At 29.5% G+C, this 19,397-nt stretch overlaps 1 protein-coding gene across 1 annotated transcript in view; it reads right to left on the minus strand.

Annotated features, from left to right (window-relative positions):
- LOC101235213 (transcription factor IIIA) overlaps nucleotides 1–2,932 on the minus strand; it is a 59,502-nt gene extending 56,570 nt beyond the window's left edge. Inside the window, exon 1 of the mRNA XM_065811462.1 lies at nucleotides 2,563–2,932. Within this exon, the coding sequence (XP_065667534.1) occupies nucleotides 2,563–2,700 (138 nt within the window). The 5' untranslated portion in view covers nucleotides 2,701–2,932. The remainder of the gene's footprint in view (nucleotides 1–2,562) is intronic.
- Between the last annotated feature and the right edge of the window lie 16,465 nt (nucleotides 2,933–19,397).

Below are 19,397 nucleotides of genomic sequence, written 5' to 3' on the forward strand. Positions count from 1 at the left end.
GTTTAAAAATATATAAACATATGCCAGTGTTTTATAAATAGTAAATGTAAGCATAAAATATAAACTATTATTATATTATAATATATAATATATATTATAAATTTTTTTCTAACCCCAGCTATTAACCCCTACTAAATCTTACAATTTTGCCAGGGCAGGGTTTAAAACGACTAATTTTTAGCCAAGGACATCCAGAGTCCCGTTCACTTACTACTGATAGATGTCATTTTTTACCGACAAGCGCCGGACAATATCCAATGTCTGGCAGTTATTTCGAGCCCGGTATTTATATATATATATATATATATATATATATACAGGGCTTGAAATAACAAATTTTTTTGTTCTGGACAATTTGTCTGATAAATACTGAGTTTGATGGATATGCTTGATAAAAAATTAAAGAAGTACGATCGAACGTCGTTCCTGACTAGGCATAAAATATTTTGTTTTTACAACTTGACCGCGCAATTTGTTTTGAAAACTCTAAGCGTTTCAAAATGCGCTGAAAATAAAATAAAAAATTTGTAAAATAAATTATCTAACAAAAAAAAAAAATCTTAAAGAAAAAGAAAAAATTTAAGCTCAAAAAACTAAAATTTGAAAAAGAAAATATGTCAGTATTACATTTTTCAAAAATTACTAAACTATGCAAAATGATGTGTAAATTATTAAATACATTAATTAATTAGTAAATATATTAAATAAATTATGTAATTATTAAATAGATAATTAAATATATAACAAAAATGTATAATGAAAATACAAAATTATTAAATGCATAAATTACTATGTAAATATATTAAGTGCATAAATTATCAAGTTTACTTATTACTTTATTAAATAAAGTAACAAATTAATTATGTTTACAATAAACACATTTTATTTAAATTATCAAAGAATAATTACATACGTAACTATATTTATATAAACATGTATTTTTTTATAAATCTTTTCAAACTTTTTCTAGGATTAATTTTATAAACACTTTTAAAAGAGAAAATTTTTAGCGCAAAAACAAACGTTATGTACCAACTCAAACTTAATAGTGCAATAAAAAGTACTGGTTTCTATAAGCATTAAAATAACTATTACACCAATATTTTCATAATGTAAATTTAAAAGGGGTCCATAAGAACCATGGGACAAAAAAATAAATAAATACAAAACTATAAATTTAAATTAATAATTAATTGTAACATTTAATTATAAATGATAAAAACCAGGCTACTTAATTAAAAAAAATGAAATGCTTTAGGAACTTTTAAAAAATGAATCAACTCAAAAAAATGACGTATTTATTAACGTACCCATGTGTTCAATTTAAATTTTTGTTTTGTATAAAAAAAAAAAATTATAAAAAAAATAAAGTTTATATACAATACTGAATTTATTAATAACTTTGGAACAACTAAAATGATTAAAAATAAATGCACATAAAATATGTCAGACAAAATATGACGGATAGATGTCGTTTTTTACCAGACAAATGCTGGACAATGTCCGATGTCTGGCGCTTATTTCGAGCCATGTATGTATGTATGTATGTATATATACATACATACATAAATATATATATATATATATATATATATATATATATATATATACATACATACATAAATATATATATATATATATATATATATATATACATATATATATATAAATATATATATATATATATATATATACATATATATATATATATATATATATATATACATATATATATATATATATATATATATATATATATATATATATATATATATACATATATATATTCTTATAGCTTGACATCTAAATTTACTGATTGTGGTAAAAAACAACTCTTAACTACTTTTTGTGCTAAAAGAAGATAAAATCAAAAACACTTTATGTAGACGCCATTGAATTTAATTGAGGAAACTAATTAAACTTTAAAAAAAAGCACAAAAACACAAATTAAAAAACTAAAACGTTTTAAAAACATATATGTTTTTATTTATATTTTTTTACTGTTTACATACATCAACTGACAAATAGGTAGAACATGCGGGAGTACAGATACATTAACTGAAAAATAAGTTTAAAATGTGAGAAGTGTTATTACATCGACTGAAAAATAGGTAAACGATAAAATAAAACATGCAAAGAGTGCTGCTACATCTACTGACAAATAGGTAAACATTCAAGGAGTGCTGTTACATAGACTGACAAATAGATAAACATTCAATAAGTGCTGTTACATCGACTGAAAAAAAGGTAGAACATGCGAGGAGCGGTACAACATCGAATAGGGATTTTGGTTAGGGCAAGCTATCTACCAATAAAAAAACCTTCTGTAAAGTTTTTAAACTTTTTTCAGTCTTCTAAATTAATTGTTTTTGAAAAAAACATTCGCATTTTTAATAGGTAATTTAAAATATTGAGATCAATCTAAATTAAACACTCAATTCAGTCATTGACTAAACTGAGAGTCCGATTCAGTCAATAAATTGTCTCTATAAACAAACCATCTCATGAATTCTAACTTTGCTACTTAATGGATTTATTTCCATACTTATGAATTAAAATTACCTCGTCGGTGTGTATTAACTCGTGTCTTAACAAATGTGCCTTCTTTTTAAATGTTAATCCACACGTATCAAACTTGCAAGGCCAACAACGATTTGGCTTTATATTTTCAGAGGTCTCATTAGTTGATTTGGCAGCCATTTTTAAAGTTAATGAGATATAGCATCACGTTTTTGAAAATAAAAAAACAAACAAAAAGACGTGAGGGCTCATTCACGATATTCTTTAAAACGTGCATTAGGGTGTCCCAAACAAAAATGTTTTCAATACACAATGGCAATCCTCCTTATTTGGTCCAAGAAGACCACCACAAAAATTTCTCGGCTCAAATTTGATGCTTTGTTGCTTTTAAAAAATTTATATAAATTTTAATGAGGTTGCTAAGTCTTTTTGCATTTTATGGTTGAAACTTCAGTAATAATCAATATTTTTATAAAACACTCAAATTAAGTTAATTTTAATCACCCAATGCATTAAATCTGACAAAATAGTTGCTAAACTTATTGAAAATTTAAAGAAATTCCATGGTTATTATATTCTTTATAATAATTGCATGGTTTTGAAAAGTTTTTTAAAATAAAATACAACGGAATACATAAAAATTAGGTAGTACAAGAATTATTTAACTTTTATTGAAAAACAATCATTTTAAAAACAAAAGTATAGCGATAAAGTGCTTTTTTTTTGTCTAAATATTCTTTAAATCTTGTTTAGTGGCGCGTTTAGACACTTTCCGCAAGTTGTTTAAAACCATCATCATCGTATCTTGGATCCTGTTTTCGGAATGTGTCCTGCAAATGAAATCCTGCGCCAATTTGATGTGTTTTTCAGCCTTGTTATTAACAACCGTAATTAAGGTACACTAGACACAAATGTCTTGAAAGAGCTATTGTTGAGGCTTTCGTCCAAATTTGACATGTTTTTTTCATTCCATGAGAGAACTTGGTTATACCAAGATGGAGAAAAAAGACTAAGACTAAGAGAAACAATGTCTGATAGCTTTGCGAGGGGAAAAACTTGTGTAAAAGGTTCTAGATGTTCTTTGTCAAAACTGTTAATCTCTAAAACATTAAAAAAAAAAAAAATTTTAATCAATTTATTTTAGGTGTCTCAAAATATCATTACGGTTATATCACTGAAAAACTGCGGAAGAGCATTTGAAAGGAAGTTCGAGCCTTTTCCTTACCGTTGTTGTAAAACTTACCCAGAGATAGCGTTGAACCACGGATCTTTAACTTCTTAGGCAAGCGCTAACCACTGCAATACGCTGCTCAAAACATCATATTTTATTAATTCCTCAAGAATATTCATTCTCTCTTTGGTCAACCAAAGCAAAGATAACACACTGTGATGTAAAATACCAGGTTAGTCTGAGAATACTAATATTAAGAGCTTTGCCAATCTATTCATACTTTTTGGAGTAAAGTGGATCAACCATGGTCTGCAATGAAATCTTAAATGCTGCAAAATCATTTGATGGAGCCTGAGCAGTCATTAGGTTCTTCAGAAAGAACAAACATTGAAAGATCACTATATAATCTGGTGTATCCAGAGGTGGATTAAGGGTACCTGGGGCCAGAGGCAAATAATTTGGGGGCCATTTTGACTAAAGATAAAGTGATATGTATAAAGCATTTAATATCTCAATCATGTATTTAAAAATTAGAGTGACATTTTCTGGATTTTCGTCTAGCAAATTGTACAGCAATGTCATCAAATGAGAGTTGTCTGGTCACCTCACTCTCAATACGCATCTAAGAAAGTATGTCGAGGTGCTCTTGATTAAATCTAGTACGGCATTTATATTTTTTGCACTTTAATTGCGAGAAACTTTTTTCTCCTGTACAGTTTGCCACAATTAGGCTGAGATTTTTAAAGCTACTGCAACTTTAAGAAAAGTTTCTGCCAAACCATCGTGTCAAATCTAAAGTGGTATCTTGTAAAGCTAATCTTGTTTTATTGAATCTTTGCAGTATCTTGTCCCAAAAGACAGTCAAAGTGCCATTATCCAATTCACTAAGACGTTTTGCGGGTCCAAGCGCCTCTTATGCCAAAGATTTTAATGTTGTTTGTTTAGAGATCGACTAGATCCATTTCTTTCTTCATTTAGTTCTGTCATAACATGATGATCATGTCGTTCCATTATATTGTGCCTAAATTTAATAATACTCTCATTTTCTGTCATTACTCTCAGAAAAAATGAAAATAATAAAAGGCCTGTAATTTATACAGTAAAACATCATACCTGCACATTAACTAAATAATTGGAAAAGATTGAGAATAAACTACAATACTTTCATTTGCACCATTATATTGTCCAGTGCTAGACCATTATATTTTCCAGTGCTAGAGCTAGTTGTGTCAGCACAACAAGCTGATCTGGTCTGTTAGGTCATAATATTCTCCAAGACTTTGGATTGCTGGTGCTTGATCTTTACCTTTGGAGGAGGGTACTTCAAGTACTCCCAGAAGAAACTCAAGTGAATAGAACTCTGGAGAGGAAATACTAATTGCCAATCGTTCTACACTTTTTAAATTTTTTACCTCTACGCCCCGTACTGGTGTACATTATAGTTTCAGCTCTAACGCTAACTTGATTAAAACCTAAACAAAATAAAGCAAATTGTCATTTTTTAAATTATTTAACATTTAAGTGGTTTTCCTTGAAGTTTTATATATATTTGCAATAAACTTAATTTTTATACATAAATTTATTTACCTTGTCAAAAATGGAATCTCTCGCGGCTGTTTCAAGCATGCTTAACGGCTTTTTGTTAATTTTTTTGTCAAACAGGAAAGTGTGAGAAAAATGTTTGTCATGCCATGATGATGAGATGTTTATCTTAAAAAAAAAAGCAAAAATTAGTATTTAAAGTGTCCTCCTTTGTTTTTATAGCAAAGATAAACTCGTGTATGCATCGATTTAACTAATTTCATGCACATCACGCAAGGTACCTTCAGCCAGTACTCATTCGAAAGTTGCTTCAAATGCTGAGTTGATTGAATTCCAAAGACCAAATATTTTTAATTGGGTTGAGATCTGGTGATCTAGGGCACCAGGGCATCATATTGGACTATTTTTTCAAAAAATATTCTTTGATTGAGTGAGCTGTGTGAGCTGAAGCCCAGTCTTGTTGCAAGATAAATTGCTTGCTTCCGCCATACAAGTGTCTGATTGATGGAACTAAACGCGTTTCCATTGTGTTCTTGTAGGTGTATTTATTAATTCGACCTTCGTACAGCTCACAGAAGCCAATACCTTTAAGAGAAAAACATCCCCAGATGCCAACTGAACCTACACCGCCTTGTCGACGATGTTTCAAAAACCTCTCTGAATATTTCTGAGTTGCAAATCTTTTGACATAGATTCTTCCCTTGCGGTTTACAACTTGAAAATTAGCTTCATCACTCCAAATTACTTTTGCCCACTGTTCTACAGACCAGTCCAGCCTTTCTTTGGACCACACTCGTTGTTTACGTTTATCATTGTTTGAAAGAATAGGTTTTCTAGCAGCTATGTACGTTTCAATACCTTTGTCTAACAATGTTCGTCTCACGAGCTCTCTGCTAACTTTTGGATTATTGATTGACTCGTTGAAGATTTGTGCTAGCTTTTTGTAGCTAAGTCTGGGGTTTTCTCTGCTCATTCTGAATATACTACTTTTGTCACGGTTGCTGAGTTTGGATGGCCTCCCTGTACGCGGCATGTTGGAGACATCCTTGGTAAGTTCCCAGGTTTTGATGGTTTTTCGAACGTAATATTCAGAAACGTGAAGTATTTTGCCTATTTGAATGTTTGTGTGATTTTTTGTCCTCGCCATACTAATAACTTCCCATTTGATCTCACTAGAAACTGATTTTCGACCCATTTGCACGCGATTGAAATTAATTTAAAATTTACAATATTTCAAGTTGATTTTTAATGAATTAAAAGCTGCCTGATGATGTTGTGATGAACTTATTGATTGTAAACTACTCATTTTAACTTTATTTAAAAATAGAAAAAATTTTCGCACCGGATTTATCAATTAACAAATAATTGATCATAAATAAAATCGTTTAAACTTTTGTGACACCTTTTAATTTGTATCACCTACCTTATAATAAGATTTTTGAGTAAACAATGATGAGTCGAAACCTACTTTTTTTTATTCGTTTAACAATTAACCTATTTACCAAATTGGAAAAAAAAATTATTTTGATATCTATTTCCGTTAGATTTTTATTCAAGAAAAACCGAAGATTAGATCTTAAAATTCTGTAATCGTTTTAACTTTCGTGAATAACTGTTCAAGGTAAAAGTAAAAAGTTGTTTAAAGTTTGAAAGAAAGAATTTAAATCATTTTGTAATGTTTTCTTCTAGAGTTTGCTTGAAAATGTTTCTCTGTTCTTTTACGTTCCACTAATCTAATGAGTACTTCAATGTTTTCTCAATATCTTTCGGGATTTTACCCCACATCACCACAAAGCGTATTTTATTTTTTTCATTCCTCAACTTTTTAAAACTTAGTCCACTTATTAGGCACACCTGATGGACATCATCTACAAAAGATTGCTTTACCGTGGGATTGTTAAGCTGAGATTCAATAATATCATTCGCCAATTTGTTATCCAAAAGATGAATAAATAAGTTCAGTTTATTCTGGTGAATGCATTTTGATATGCCTTGAATTTTAAATAACAAATGTAAATGTTATGAGAATTTACGTATTGCGTGCACAGATACATCTGCCTCAGATATTGATCCGAATGTTTTATGCAATCAATTTAAAATATTTTCAATATTGTTCCAGATATTGTTTCGTCTTTTCTTGGTGCTTTACGTTTTATTTATGATCTTGGTTTTATTACTGTTATTTTGAATATAGCTCTTCTTATATCTTTGAAAAAATTACAAACCACCTTTAAAGCATATAAAAATTGAAACCATTATGAATTTGACAAGTTATGATCTTCCACATTGTGCGGTGTTAAGTATAATAACGGAGATAAGTAAAGATGTTGAAAGATCTGAAATACAAAATAACACTTATGCAGATGTTAAAAAAAGGTGTTTCGCTAATTTTTACGAAGATACTAAGAAAAGGGTGAGAGAAACTTTTAAAAGATATTGATAAACGAATTGACCTAACTATGCTAGTTAATGAAGTGTGTTCTTTCAGTAACTTAGATCTTTTTAATTCTGTTGTACGTGTAGGTATTGATGATATCTAAAGATTGTCAATAAAGTGTTTGATCTTAGATTTTTAACCAAATCAAAATTACACCAGGGTTAATAAAGTGATCAAAATAATTGAAGTTTGCCTCAGACCTCAAACTCATTAACATTATATTTGGATATTTGTGCGGTAGTTGACCATTTTTGTGTAATGTAAATTTTAAATGAGCAATACCAATGTTTTTTCTTGAATATAGGGTCATTGTAGAAAATACTAATGTTGAAGATAATGTTAAGAACATAATTAAACCAACTAAATAACATAAATATGAACACCACTTGAAAATTAGTTTCACATAATCAAGTTCTATCTTAAGGGGTGCCTTAGTAAGCAGAAGATCCTGCTTGGTGTAACATCAAAATAAACATTCAAAGTAGTGCATAAAAACCTAAACTGAAAATCCTGAAACTGAAAAGGTTTGCTGTGTCCGAGAAAAATGTCTATCATACCATGATGATGAGACGTTTATCTTACCATGAAGTGCTTATCTCACCATATTGGTGAGATATTAAGAGCTATCGTTGTTGAATATATTTCAACGAAATTACAAGAAAATTGTTAAGGGTTTCCCAGCTAGCACACATACGTCGATAAAACGTTAAAACAATCTTTCGCGTTGCGTTGGCCCAACATCAGTCAACGTTGTTTTTATATCATTTTGGTTACAAATGCGACGTTGCGAAGAACCAAAAAACAACGTGGGCCCAAAGTTGTATTTTATGTCGGCATTGCGTAATTTACATTAATTCAACGTTTTATTTTACGTCGGCACAACGTTGTAGTTTACGTTTGCAAAACGTAATATGATAGAATATACGAACTTATCCTTACATATTTTGGCCATATGATCGTATTCTAGTTTATTCTCCTCGGGGGTTTGCCCTGCAGAGGTATGAATAATGTTACAATAGTAAATACATAAAATTACAAGGTGGTTTACTGTTCCACTATTAAAATACATTTAAAAAAAACACTATATAAAATCAAAAACGAAAAAGAAAAAGCGAAAAAATTAAAAATCGAAGAATTTAAAACGAAAAAGCGAAAAAGAAAGTTTAGAAAAGAAACTTTCATAAAATATATCAGGGCATTTCAATTTATAAGAACTTTTTTATTAATTTATAGATTAAAATTATTTTCTTCGCTCCAGATATTTCTGCATTCTTGTAGAAAAGAAATCTTTTTATTATTAATTATTGAAATTTGGAATTCTTCTGACAAATTTTTTTTAATTTTGCCCTGGAATTCTAGGATGAGCGTCCTTCTGAAGTAAATTTTCTTGTCGTGGAACGACCTCATTCTATTGCAATATATTATACATAATAGTTCGTTAGTCAATAGTTTTCCAATATAAAATTTATTTACAAAAGTTGATGAGAAGAAAAGAAGTGATTTGAAAGAGTTTTTAAGAAGCATATGGTATGGGTATATTTTGTGAATGAGAGCTAAAGTGTATTGTACTAAAAGTTGAACTTTTACACATTTAAATATCATGTGTTGTAAGTTTTCTAATTTCTTCATACATTGTGGGCAGAGATTGCCTGCTATATAGCCTCTTTTTTTAAAAAGTGTATTAGTGGGTAGTGCAAAATATATTAGCTTATACTTTATTTCATCGGTTTTGTTGTCGCTTTCGTTTTTGTGTATGGATATAAACAAGTGGACCCATTCTTTTGTTGAAAATGTCCTTCCATCTGTAAAATTTATTGAGTGTACTTATATCGTTTTTACTTAGGGAAGTGTTGTAAATTGCTTTAGGAGTTAAGTCAAGGAATCGTAGTCAACGGTTATTTTTGGTGCTTATCACAACGACGTTTTGTTGTAGTCGAGGCTTTGACTTTGGGTGTTTATGATATTTTTCCATAAGGGTGGTAGTGACTTTATTATGGTTGTTAAGAGGCATTGTTTTATACCAATAACTTGGCTTTCCAGAATGCCCTGGACAAATACTTTTGATATGTCCCCTAGGTTAATTATGTTATTATTTATGGATTCTGAAGTTGGTTTCATTGTTTGGTTTTTGTTGTGTATGTATGGGTTAAAAAATATTGGTTGCATTAGTACTTCTTCGATGCTGAGATTCTTATGGTTATTGTGTTTTAGGTAAAATTTATTACAATTTTTCATTGTTTGTTGATAATACGGAGGTAGAGTTTTTAAACACTCGTATGAGTGTGATGTGAGAAGGACAAGGTTTCCTTGATTAGCGTTTCGGTATTGATTGAGTATGTAGGAAGCTGAATTTTTCCAGGCGCCGTTTTTGTTTTCGTTATATAACTTTGAGATCCAGCTCAGCTGTAAAGATTCGGGTTTTTCCTTTACGTCGATGATATTTAAACCTTCCTGGTCTATCGGAAGTTTTGATGTTTGCTTAAGGGTTTTTACGGTGCTGTTATTCCATAGAAAACTATCTAATTTACGTTCAATTATTTTGAATTTTTTGTCAGAAGGAATGGGTAGCGTGAAGACTAAATGCCATAAACTGCTTAAAAGGGTTGATTTATTATGATAGCTTTACCTTTAACGGACAACTTGAAACGCTTCCAGCTATCAATTTTTTGCCAATGATGTTGATACTCTCATCCCATTGACGGTTTATGTAGTTACTTGTGTTTGAGAAAGTTATACCTAGGGTCTGGGGAGTGTTGCTGTGCCAGGAAAAATTGAGGAAATTTTCTTTTATCAGAGATCTGTTCATTCCGAGCCACAGGCTTTGGCATTTGGTAGTATTTAGTTTTGTGGCTAGTTTGTATACATTTAGGGCGTTGTCTAGAGCTTTTATAGAGTTGTCTGAAGAGAGGTAAAAGTTTGTGTCATCGGCGTATTGTTGGAGCTTTGTCTCTTTGTTGTTGAGAGTTATTCCCTTTATTTCGGCATAGATATTTGTTTTTTCATTTCACACATTTTCTTTAAAATTAGCATGCTACCTTTTGAACGTTCTTGTGGAGTTGAAGATGCCGATGGTTCAATTTTTTTTTTCCTCATTATAGTATGATGAGAAAAAAAAACTGTATGAATCATACAGTTTTAAATTAAACTTTTTGGCGTGATTGTGCAATGGTGTTGTAGAAAACAATTTTTGACCAGAATTATTAGATCCCCAGCTTATCTGCTTTCCACATGGAATGCAAATTGCTATCGTTATACTATTATTGCTAGGTTATACTATTATTGCTATGTACAGTTTTTCATCTTTAATAAACTTATTTTTAAAAAACTGTCTAACAATGCCTAAAAAATAAATATCTAAACTTTGAGAAAATTTTTTTTTTAGAAAGAAAACTTAAAACTGTTACAACATATATCTATAAAAATATATTATAAAAAAAGATTTGTAAATAACAAACTTTGTTTTTGCTATGTTTAAATCAAAACATAAATTAAAAACTATATAATTATTATTATAAGATTAAACACATATTTAAAATGATTATGTAACATGTTCAGTTGTTTCTCTTTTTATACTTTGATCTAATAAAAGAGACTAATATTCAGAAGGATCATTTATTTTAAAAAGCTTCCAAACAAAACTTGTCATTGTAGAATCTTTACCGTGGTGATATTTTGTAATATTTGGTTTAATAAAATACCTGTCGAAGGTTTTGTATATAAAAACAATAAAAAATAATAGTCATTTTATAAAAAGCAAATAAAATAAAAATATTTATTAAAAATAAAACCTAAAAATAAGCACATTTTTCATTTTTAGTTAAAAGATCTCATTTTTATTCCAGCAAAATCAAAATTAATAATTTTTTTTTAAATGATGATTGCTTTTTTTTACTATTTTGCTTCAACACCCAATACTCTTAAAAGATTTTTTTAATAATATTTAAAATTTTATGTTATAGTTGTTAAATTTTCAAAAGTCTTGGGGCACCTCAAGATAACTTCCTAAAGCATTTATGTTTTTACAGAGTACTTCTGATATGAGTATACAACTTTTGCACACCCAACTTAAATGACTTTTAAAAAAAATTAAGATTCACCGCACTATTGATTCAATCAACCTATCCACTGGACCCCGATTCACTGTGTCCCACCATAACAAGTTAAGTTTATATGACATGAGTGTTGTTAAAAGAAAAGCTAAACTGCTATAAGGAAGCATAAATATCAACCAAATAAAAAACTTCAACTTTTAAAATTATTTCAACCGTGATTTCTACAACAAACATAAGGAAGGTAAAATCGTTTACTTTAGTTTGGCAAAAAACAAAAATTAGGGAAAGGGGGGTAATTAGTACCGCTGTGCAATTCGTACCAGCGTCATTGTTCTTTTTCTGATTCGATGAAATTGGCGGAAACACGATAAAATTAAGCCAGTAGATGAAATATGTATACTGACCAAAAAATGGCGGAATCGAACGTTAAAGAAAGAAGGTAAGTCTGTTTCCCTTTTTTTACACTATTTGATGTAATAATTACACTGTCCTATTAGTCGTACCTTGCAGGCGTGGATATACGTAACTTATTTATATTTTTTTATGGTGTTAGCCCATCCATTCTTCTTCATTAATAAATACGTTTTTTTCCGATTCACTTTGCCCATTAAAACACTGAAGTAGAAAACTTTGTTTAGTCATAGTCGGGTAAATCGTACCTGTGATGGTGGGGTAAATCGTACCAGTGCAAACTTATTCAAAGAGCAATAATTATTCACAACCCCAAACACAGTGCTGTACTCAAGCATGGTCTGGAGGAATTTTCATCCTCACCACCAGTTATCCTTATACATCCTCCCCAGGGTTGGGGAGGATGTAGGTCACTATGATTGCTTAGTTCTAAAGCAGCAGCCTGTGAAAGCAACCCCAAAGAATCACTTATCCATCCCTGTGAAACACATTTCACCAATTCCTGTGCATGTCAAGATGCCAGCAAAAAGAAAAAGAAAAAAAGAAAGCTCCCAGATATTAACATCAAGTCCATATAAAAAGCAGCTTTTATTTAACAATACCCCCAAAACTAAGAGAACAACTGACAAAAAGAAATCAAGTCAAAATATAAAAAAGAAAAATGTCACGAAAAATAAATGTACCACTAGTACAAGTAGGTTGAAGGGGCAGCAAAAACAGGATTGTCCAACCTCTAAAGATAACAAAGGGCAGCGTTGGTACTGCTTCATGTGTGATGAGGACATTGAGGAGGATATGATCCAGTGTTTAATTTGTGGAGCATGGGTACATGTTGCATGCTCATCATCTGAGTCTCAAAATAGGTCACATGATAGTTATATATGTGAATTATGTCAATAAATATATTTTACAAATGTAGAATGAACCAGTTATTGTTTTGTTTATTACTTATTATTAGTTCTGAGCTTTTTTCTTCATACCCTTTGGTACTTATTAGCCTCACTAGTGGTACTATTTGAACCTTCTTGTGGGCAATTCGTACCACCTTGTTTATTTTTAGTTTTTATTAGTGTGCTCTTTATTTTAATATTTACATCTTGAAATCATGATTGTTTGTTTTAGTTTCATTAATGCTTGTTTCTATCTAAAATTAAACTTTTTCCTACATTTATTTTTATTTTTATTAATTTTTTTCCTTTGGGGGTACTATTTAGTCCCCTTTCCCCTACCTACCAAAAACCGGTAGTCAAAAGGTATGCGGTAACAACTATGAATAAAGATGGCTGATATATGAGCACATAAAATAATTACATTATCAAGATGAACAAAATTCTAATCTTTGAGTTAAATACCTCTTATTCACTGTGCCTCTCGATTCACTGTATCCTAACTTCCCCTAGATTTAAATCAGATTATTCTTAAAAATAAATAAACAAGAGTTATTTTCAATTTTATATCAGATTCAATATCAACAAAGTTTAAATGGTGAGAAAAAATTAAACTGTATCAAATTTTGATAGAGAAAAGGAGATTTGATCATATAAAAACTAAAAGACGCCAAGAGAAATATCTCAAATTCTTGGCATCAAACGTACAACTGTTTTCATTCTTCAATTTAATAAAACAGTTGGAATTATGACCAATTGTCAAGGTTCTGTTCCAAAATCAAACTTTCATAAGTTTTGATTTCGGTACAAATGAACATAATCAAATCTTGGGTTGACGCGGACAATTTCTTTGAACTAAATTGCTAGTAAGGTATTGGAAGAATTTGCGATTGTGATTTCAAAATAAACAATCGTACGAATATCGGATGATTTTCATTATTCTTTGAAATTTATTCAAATTATTCCTGAACGTAAAAATACCAAAGACACCAATGAGGCACGAAAAGATTACGCCGCTAAACTCTTTCAGCAAAGTTTTCTTTGTCTTTCAACATCAACAACGTACTCAGAGGAGTAAAAAACTTTTATTGAAAAAGTTGAATTTATTAAATATAAATATAATAATAATAATAATATAATAATAATAGTATAATAATATAAAAATAGAGCAAATAGCATTTTATTATAAAATACTGTTTGCGCTATTTTAATCAAATTTCTGATAAATAATGAAATCATTGTCATTACCTTTTCATTATCATAAAAACTTTTGGTTTCCCATCACCATTTTTTATCAAATATCAAGCTAAAACTAATAAAAAGTATTTATAATTTAATAATTTATTTATGTATATAGGAATCGTTTATTTTTAAAAAGGTTTTGCTCAAAACTAGGGGTGGATCTTTTACTTATTTTGATGTAAAAACGTGAATTTCTTTTAAGCGTAAATTACTTACATAACTAATATTAAAATATATAATTCACTTACAATTAAAAGATGTTTTTTTTTTTTTTTTACATAAATTATATTACAAATAGGGTTGAAAATTTCCCGGAAATTTTCAACTCGGGAAATTTTCAGGAAATTTTGAAAGTTTTGGAAATTTTCAAAAAAAGATAAGTTGTTTTAATTAATGGGTGAAATTTTATGTCTTATTTAGGCAGTTGTTATGGACAATTTTACGGTAAACTATTATGAAGCAGATTATACAAGTTTTAGAAAGCCCCCTTTGAAAAACACTTTTTTGTTGTATTTTGTTGAGTTTTTTTATTATAACTATAAGTAGCAACTATGATCATTTGTTTTTAAAATTTTCTAAAACTTTTTTATCCTGTTGTTTGATAAGCATATTGATGTTCATTGCCGTATTTGTCAATATCTATTAAATTGGTCTACAAATTACTGAAAACTGTAAAATTATATATAAAAAGCTTTGACACAAATATTTGCAGCATTTTAGAATTCTTTCATGATTTAAAGATGTTATTGATTAATGAAAAGCAAAAACTAAAAAAATTTATTTTCTAGATTTGAACTATTTAAAAATAAAGTTAGCAATAAATATAAAGAACTACTGATATAAGTGCGTTTAAGCGCGCTTTCCTCAGAAGTTAGAGATCCATTGTTCAACGCCACATCAGGGCAAGTTTAACAACATCGGTAAGGAAGGAGACGTAAACTTTCTTTCAAATGTTCTTCCGCGGTGTTCTGTGATAATACCCTAAGGACATCTTGGGCACCTAAAATAAAAAAGTCTCACTTGCCACAACTATGCTAGAACACTTTTGACTTTATAAATCATTAAAAAATGAGGGGGGAGGAGGTGAATCTGTAAATTTGTCAAAAAACTGACTATAACTTAAAAATCACCTTCTTTGAGGGTGTAAAACATCCCCTTTCTCCACACACCCTCCCTCTAAAACTGTCTTTGTATGCAATCTGTACGCATTAATAATCTTTGTTTCTTTAAAACAGTCTTCAAAAATAATACTCAGTAAAATTTATTAATCTAAAAAATACTTTTCTCTTCGTATTTTTTTATGAATATTTTACATCGTAGTTGAGAGAATTAAAAGCTAAAAATATGTTATACACAAGCTCAAAAGACAAGCTAACGCGTAAAACACCTATTTTTGTTGTTTTACAAAAGTAATGTAAAACTAACATATAACGACTTTAGCGTTTTCTTGTTTTTATAAAAAGTGAGCGATTCTTAAATAGACCTTTGCCGTAAATCGGTACACGCACAATGCATTGTGGTAGTTGCATTCATCTAAATCAAAACCAATGTCGGAAATTAAGTAGTAATAATGAAGTTGAACTTTGTGAGAATAGTGAAGTTAAACTTAAAAAAAATAGTAAAGTTAAACTTTGTAAATATAGTGAAAATGAACTTTGTGAAAACAGTAGAGTTAAACTAAATCTTAACAGCAAAGTTGACTTTTCTATTGACTTCAGTTCCTGTTTGTCGATACAAATAACTAATGAAAAAGTTTGTTACAAAAAAAAGTGGCGGATGTGCTTGTTGTGTACCATACTGTTTTAATAACTCTAAGCGTAATAAAAACTTATCTTTTTATGTAATACTCAAAAAGAAAGCTTTAAGAAAGTTATAGTTGGACAAAATTAGCAGAAAAGACTTTAAACTTTCGTCGTCACACAGAGTTTGTTCAGCACATTCTCCAGGTTACAAAAAAACTCATATGAACAATGTGCCAACAATTGTTTCAAAAACTGTTAAACTGACTACCTGTTTACCAAGGACAACCCAAAATAATCTTGGTGTGATACCTAAAACAACACTAGAACCTTATAAAGAAGTACTGCTAACTCCTGTTTTGAGCAATGAGAAGTTAAAACAAAAAAATAAAACTTCTAAAGCTCAAATTTGAGGATATTAAAAAAAAAACACCAGTTAAAATAAATACCAAAAGAAACAATATGCAAACTTAATGAAAAAAAACTTTAATTACAATTTATAATTAAAAGGTTTAAGAATGGCAAAGAATAATTCAATTTTTACACGGGTTTTGAAAATTATGAACTATTTAAAGTTTTCATAAAGTTTTTAGAACCAGAAATCTATTCACTCAATTATTAGGGCTCAAAATCTATAGTCTTTGATAAAACTACTTTATCTAAAACAAGAGGAAGAGTACATATATTCAACGTCGAAGAAGACTTTTTAATGGTGCTAATTCGACTGTGACGCACTTTTCCTATAGAGGATTTAGCAATACGGTTTAATATTTCATCAAGTATTTAATATTTCATCAAGTAATTAATATCCTACTGGTAGCACCAGTAGGATATTAATTACTTGATTTTTTGCATATAAAAATTTAGATCAATTCCAATATGGCCGTCAAAAAAAATAGTTAATGAAACAATGCCAAGTTGTTTTAAAGATTTATTCCCTAATACTCGTGTTATGATAGACTGTACAGAAATTTATACAGTGATGCCAACAAGCGATCGCAGTCAATCAGCAATGTTCTCAAACTATAAATAAATGTCAAAATATAAACCAAATGGTGCCATAACATTTGTTTTAGATTTGTATGCAGCCAGATCAAGTGATAAACAGATAACAAAACACTGTGGCATACTAAAATTATTAGAAAAAGGTGATAATTTGATAACAGATCAAGGTTTTGATTTGGCAAATGAGTTATCTAAAGGTATAACTCTTAATATACCACCATTACTTGAAAGTTTCTGCCTTGACACTGATAATAATAAAGATGCTTTACTTTTGCATTGCTAAGTTTCATATAAAAGTTTTTATCCTGACATGCTTCTTAAATTGTTAAATGTTTTTTTGATGAAGAGCATTTTACTTCAAGTACTCTTTCAGAACTCACTACTCCATTAGGGCTACAACCCAACCATGGGCATTTAGGGTTTATAAAAAAACAATATTGTGTCACACTTGGCTTTGTTATGTTTTCATATTATTTTAAAGCATTTTCTTTATTCTCTGTTCCCCATATACAACTTTCTCCTACTTTTATATTTTTAGTTTTTAGAGCTTTTTTCAAATTATCAAATAGAGAATTAAAAACTAATCTGTCATCTATTTTATAAAAAGGTACAGCAATATCATTTTCTATAAATGCTGACAGAGACGAACTAAAAAATGTACATGCTTGAAAATTGTTATCGCGAATTATTTCAGATAAATATGTCCTCTGGCAGAGATTTTCTAAACCTTCACAAAGTGTTTGAAGTTGTAAAGGTGAAGTTTCATAAGGATTCAGTAATGAACAATATTTACGGATTCCTGAAACCAAAGGTCTTTTTCGAGTATTATTTTTGTCTTTATAAGTGTCAGGTTTTTCAAAATTTAGGTTTGAAAATAAAATTGCTTTAAAGTTGGTTGATTCACCTGGAACATGCCATATCTGTAAAACGTCAGTTCATGTCACTCTTTATAGTCAACTAGTTAGTATAATGATGCAGCAACATGCTTACAACAGCCTCCTGCACCAGCTTTACAGTAGCATTTAGCATAAAGCATTTCACCAGTAGACTGGCACAAGTGTGTAAAAACTTCGTATTGCTTAAATTTTATAGACGCTGCAACATTGCACTTTACAATAAATTAATTTATGGATGCTTTTGCATAAGCTTTGACACATACCTTTTTTACATAATATTCTTTAAACAAAACGATAGCCAAGAGTTTAATGCTTTTTGGTTCCTCTTTTACAATTATCTGCAGATATAGTCCTATTAATAAAATAATCCTTAATAAAATTATGAGTTATATTTGGCAAAAATAAAATGTCTCTTGTCCAAGTTGAAATACTGTTGCTGATAGATTCTTCTTCATCTACAGCAACAAATTCATCATGAGTAAGTTCACGAAAAACAGCTTTAGATGCCAAATTAAAGAGCTATGAGTAGAACTAGCATCAGTTTTATTTTCTAAATTAGCATTAAAATAACTCATAACTATAATATTATCTCCTTCAATAAAAGCGCGAATTGTTTAGATTTCAAGGAATATTCACGATGCATTGCGCGTTTGACGATTTATGTGAAAGGTCTTTTATTGACTATAAAAATTTGGCTAAAAGATGTGTATTTTTTGCTTGTGATCCACAAAGCAAAATTATTTTATATTCTATATAAAAAAAATTTTACTAATAAATTTTTTCTGTTAAAATATTCAAAAAATACCCAAATACTACCCTCTATATGGCAATAAGCCGGGAGAGTTTAAACCACAATACCCAAATACTTCAATGATAAAACGCATATTTTTGAAACAAAGAAACGAACTTTATAAAACTATGTAATAACTATGAAGTTTATTGCTATAAAATATTTTTTATAGCAAAAAATTCCAAACTTAATTACAAGTAAAATTTAATTAGATAAATTTAGTTACTTAAATGCGTAACTGTTACTTAAAAATGTAATTTATTTTCACAATTAAAAGTAATTGACTTTAAAAGTCGTTTACTTTTACTTGAAAAAGTAAATTACTTTTGAAGGTAAGTTGTTAAAAGCAAGGTTTAAAAAAGCGCCGCCTTGAGGCGGTGAGGCGTGTGCTTTTAGCAAGGTTTTTTAAAACTTAACTATAGTCAAGGTTTAAAAAAGCGCACGTCTCACCGCCTTGAGGCGGCGCTTTTTTAAACCTTGGTTACAAGTAATTTACTTTGATAAGTATTTTCGATTTTACTTATGCACGAAATTTACATTGAAATTTAATTTACTTTTATAAGTAAAAAAAAATTATTTATGTAGTATACCAGTAGAGTAGAGACGAGCTCCTTGCGGCATGACAGCCATAGTGCTAATAGGGGCTGTTAAATAATCATTGATTTTTTATTTCCTTTTTTTTGAGCAGATATAGGTTAGTGGTCA

The sequence above is a fragment of the Hydra vulgaris genome, chromosome 12 (assembly GCF_038396675.1).
Source record: "Hydra vulgaris chromosome 12, alternate assembly HydraT2T_AEP".
NCBI lineage: Eukaryota > Metazoa > Cnidaria > Hydrozoa > Anthoathecata > Hydridae > Hydra > Hydra vulgaris.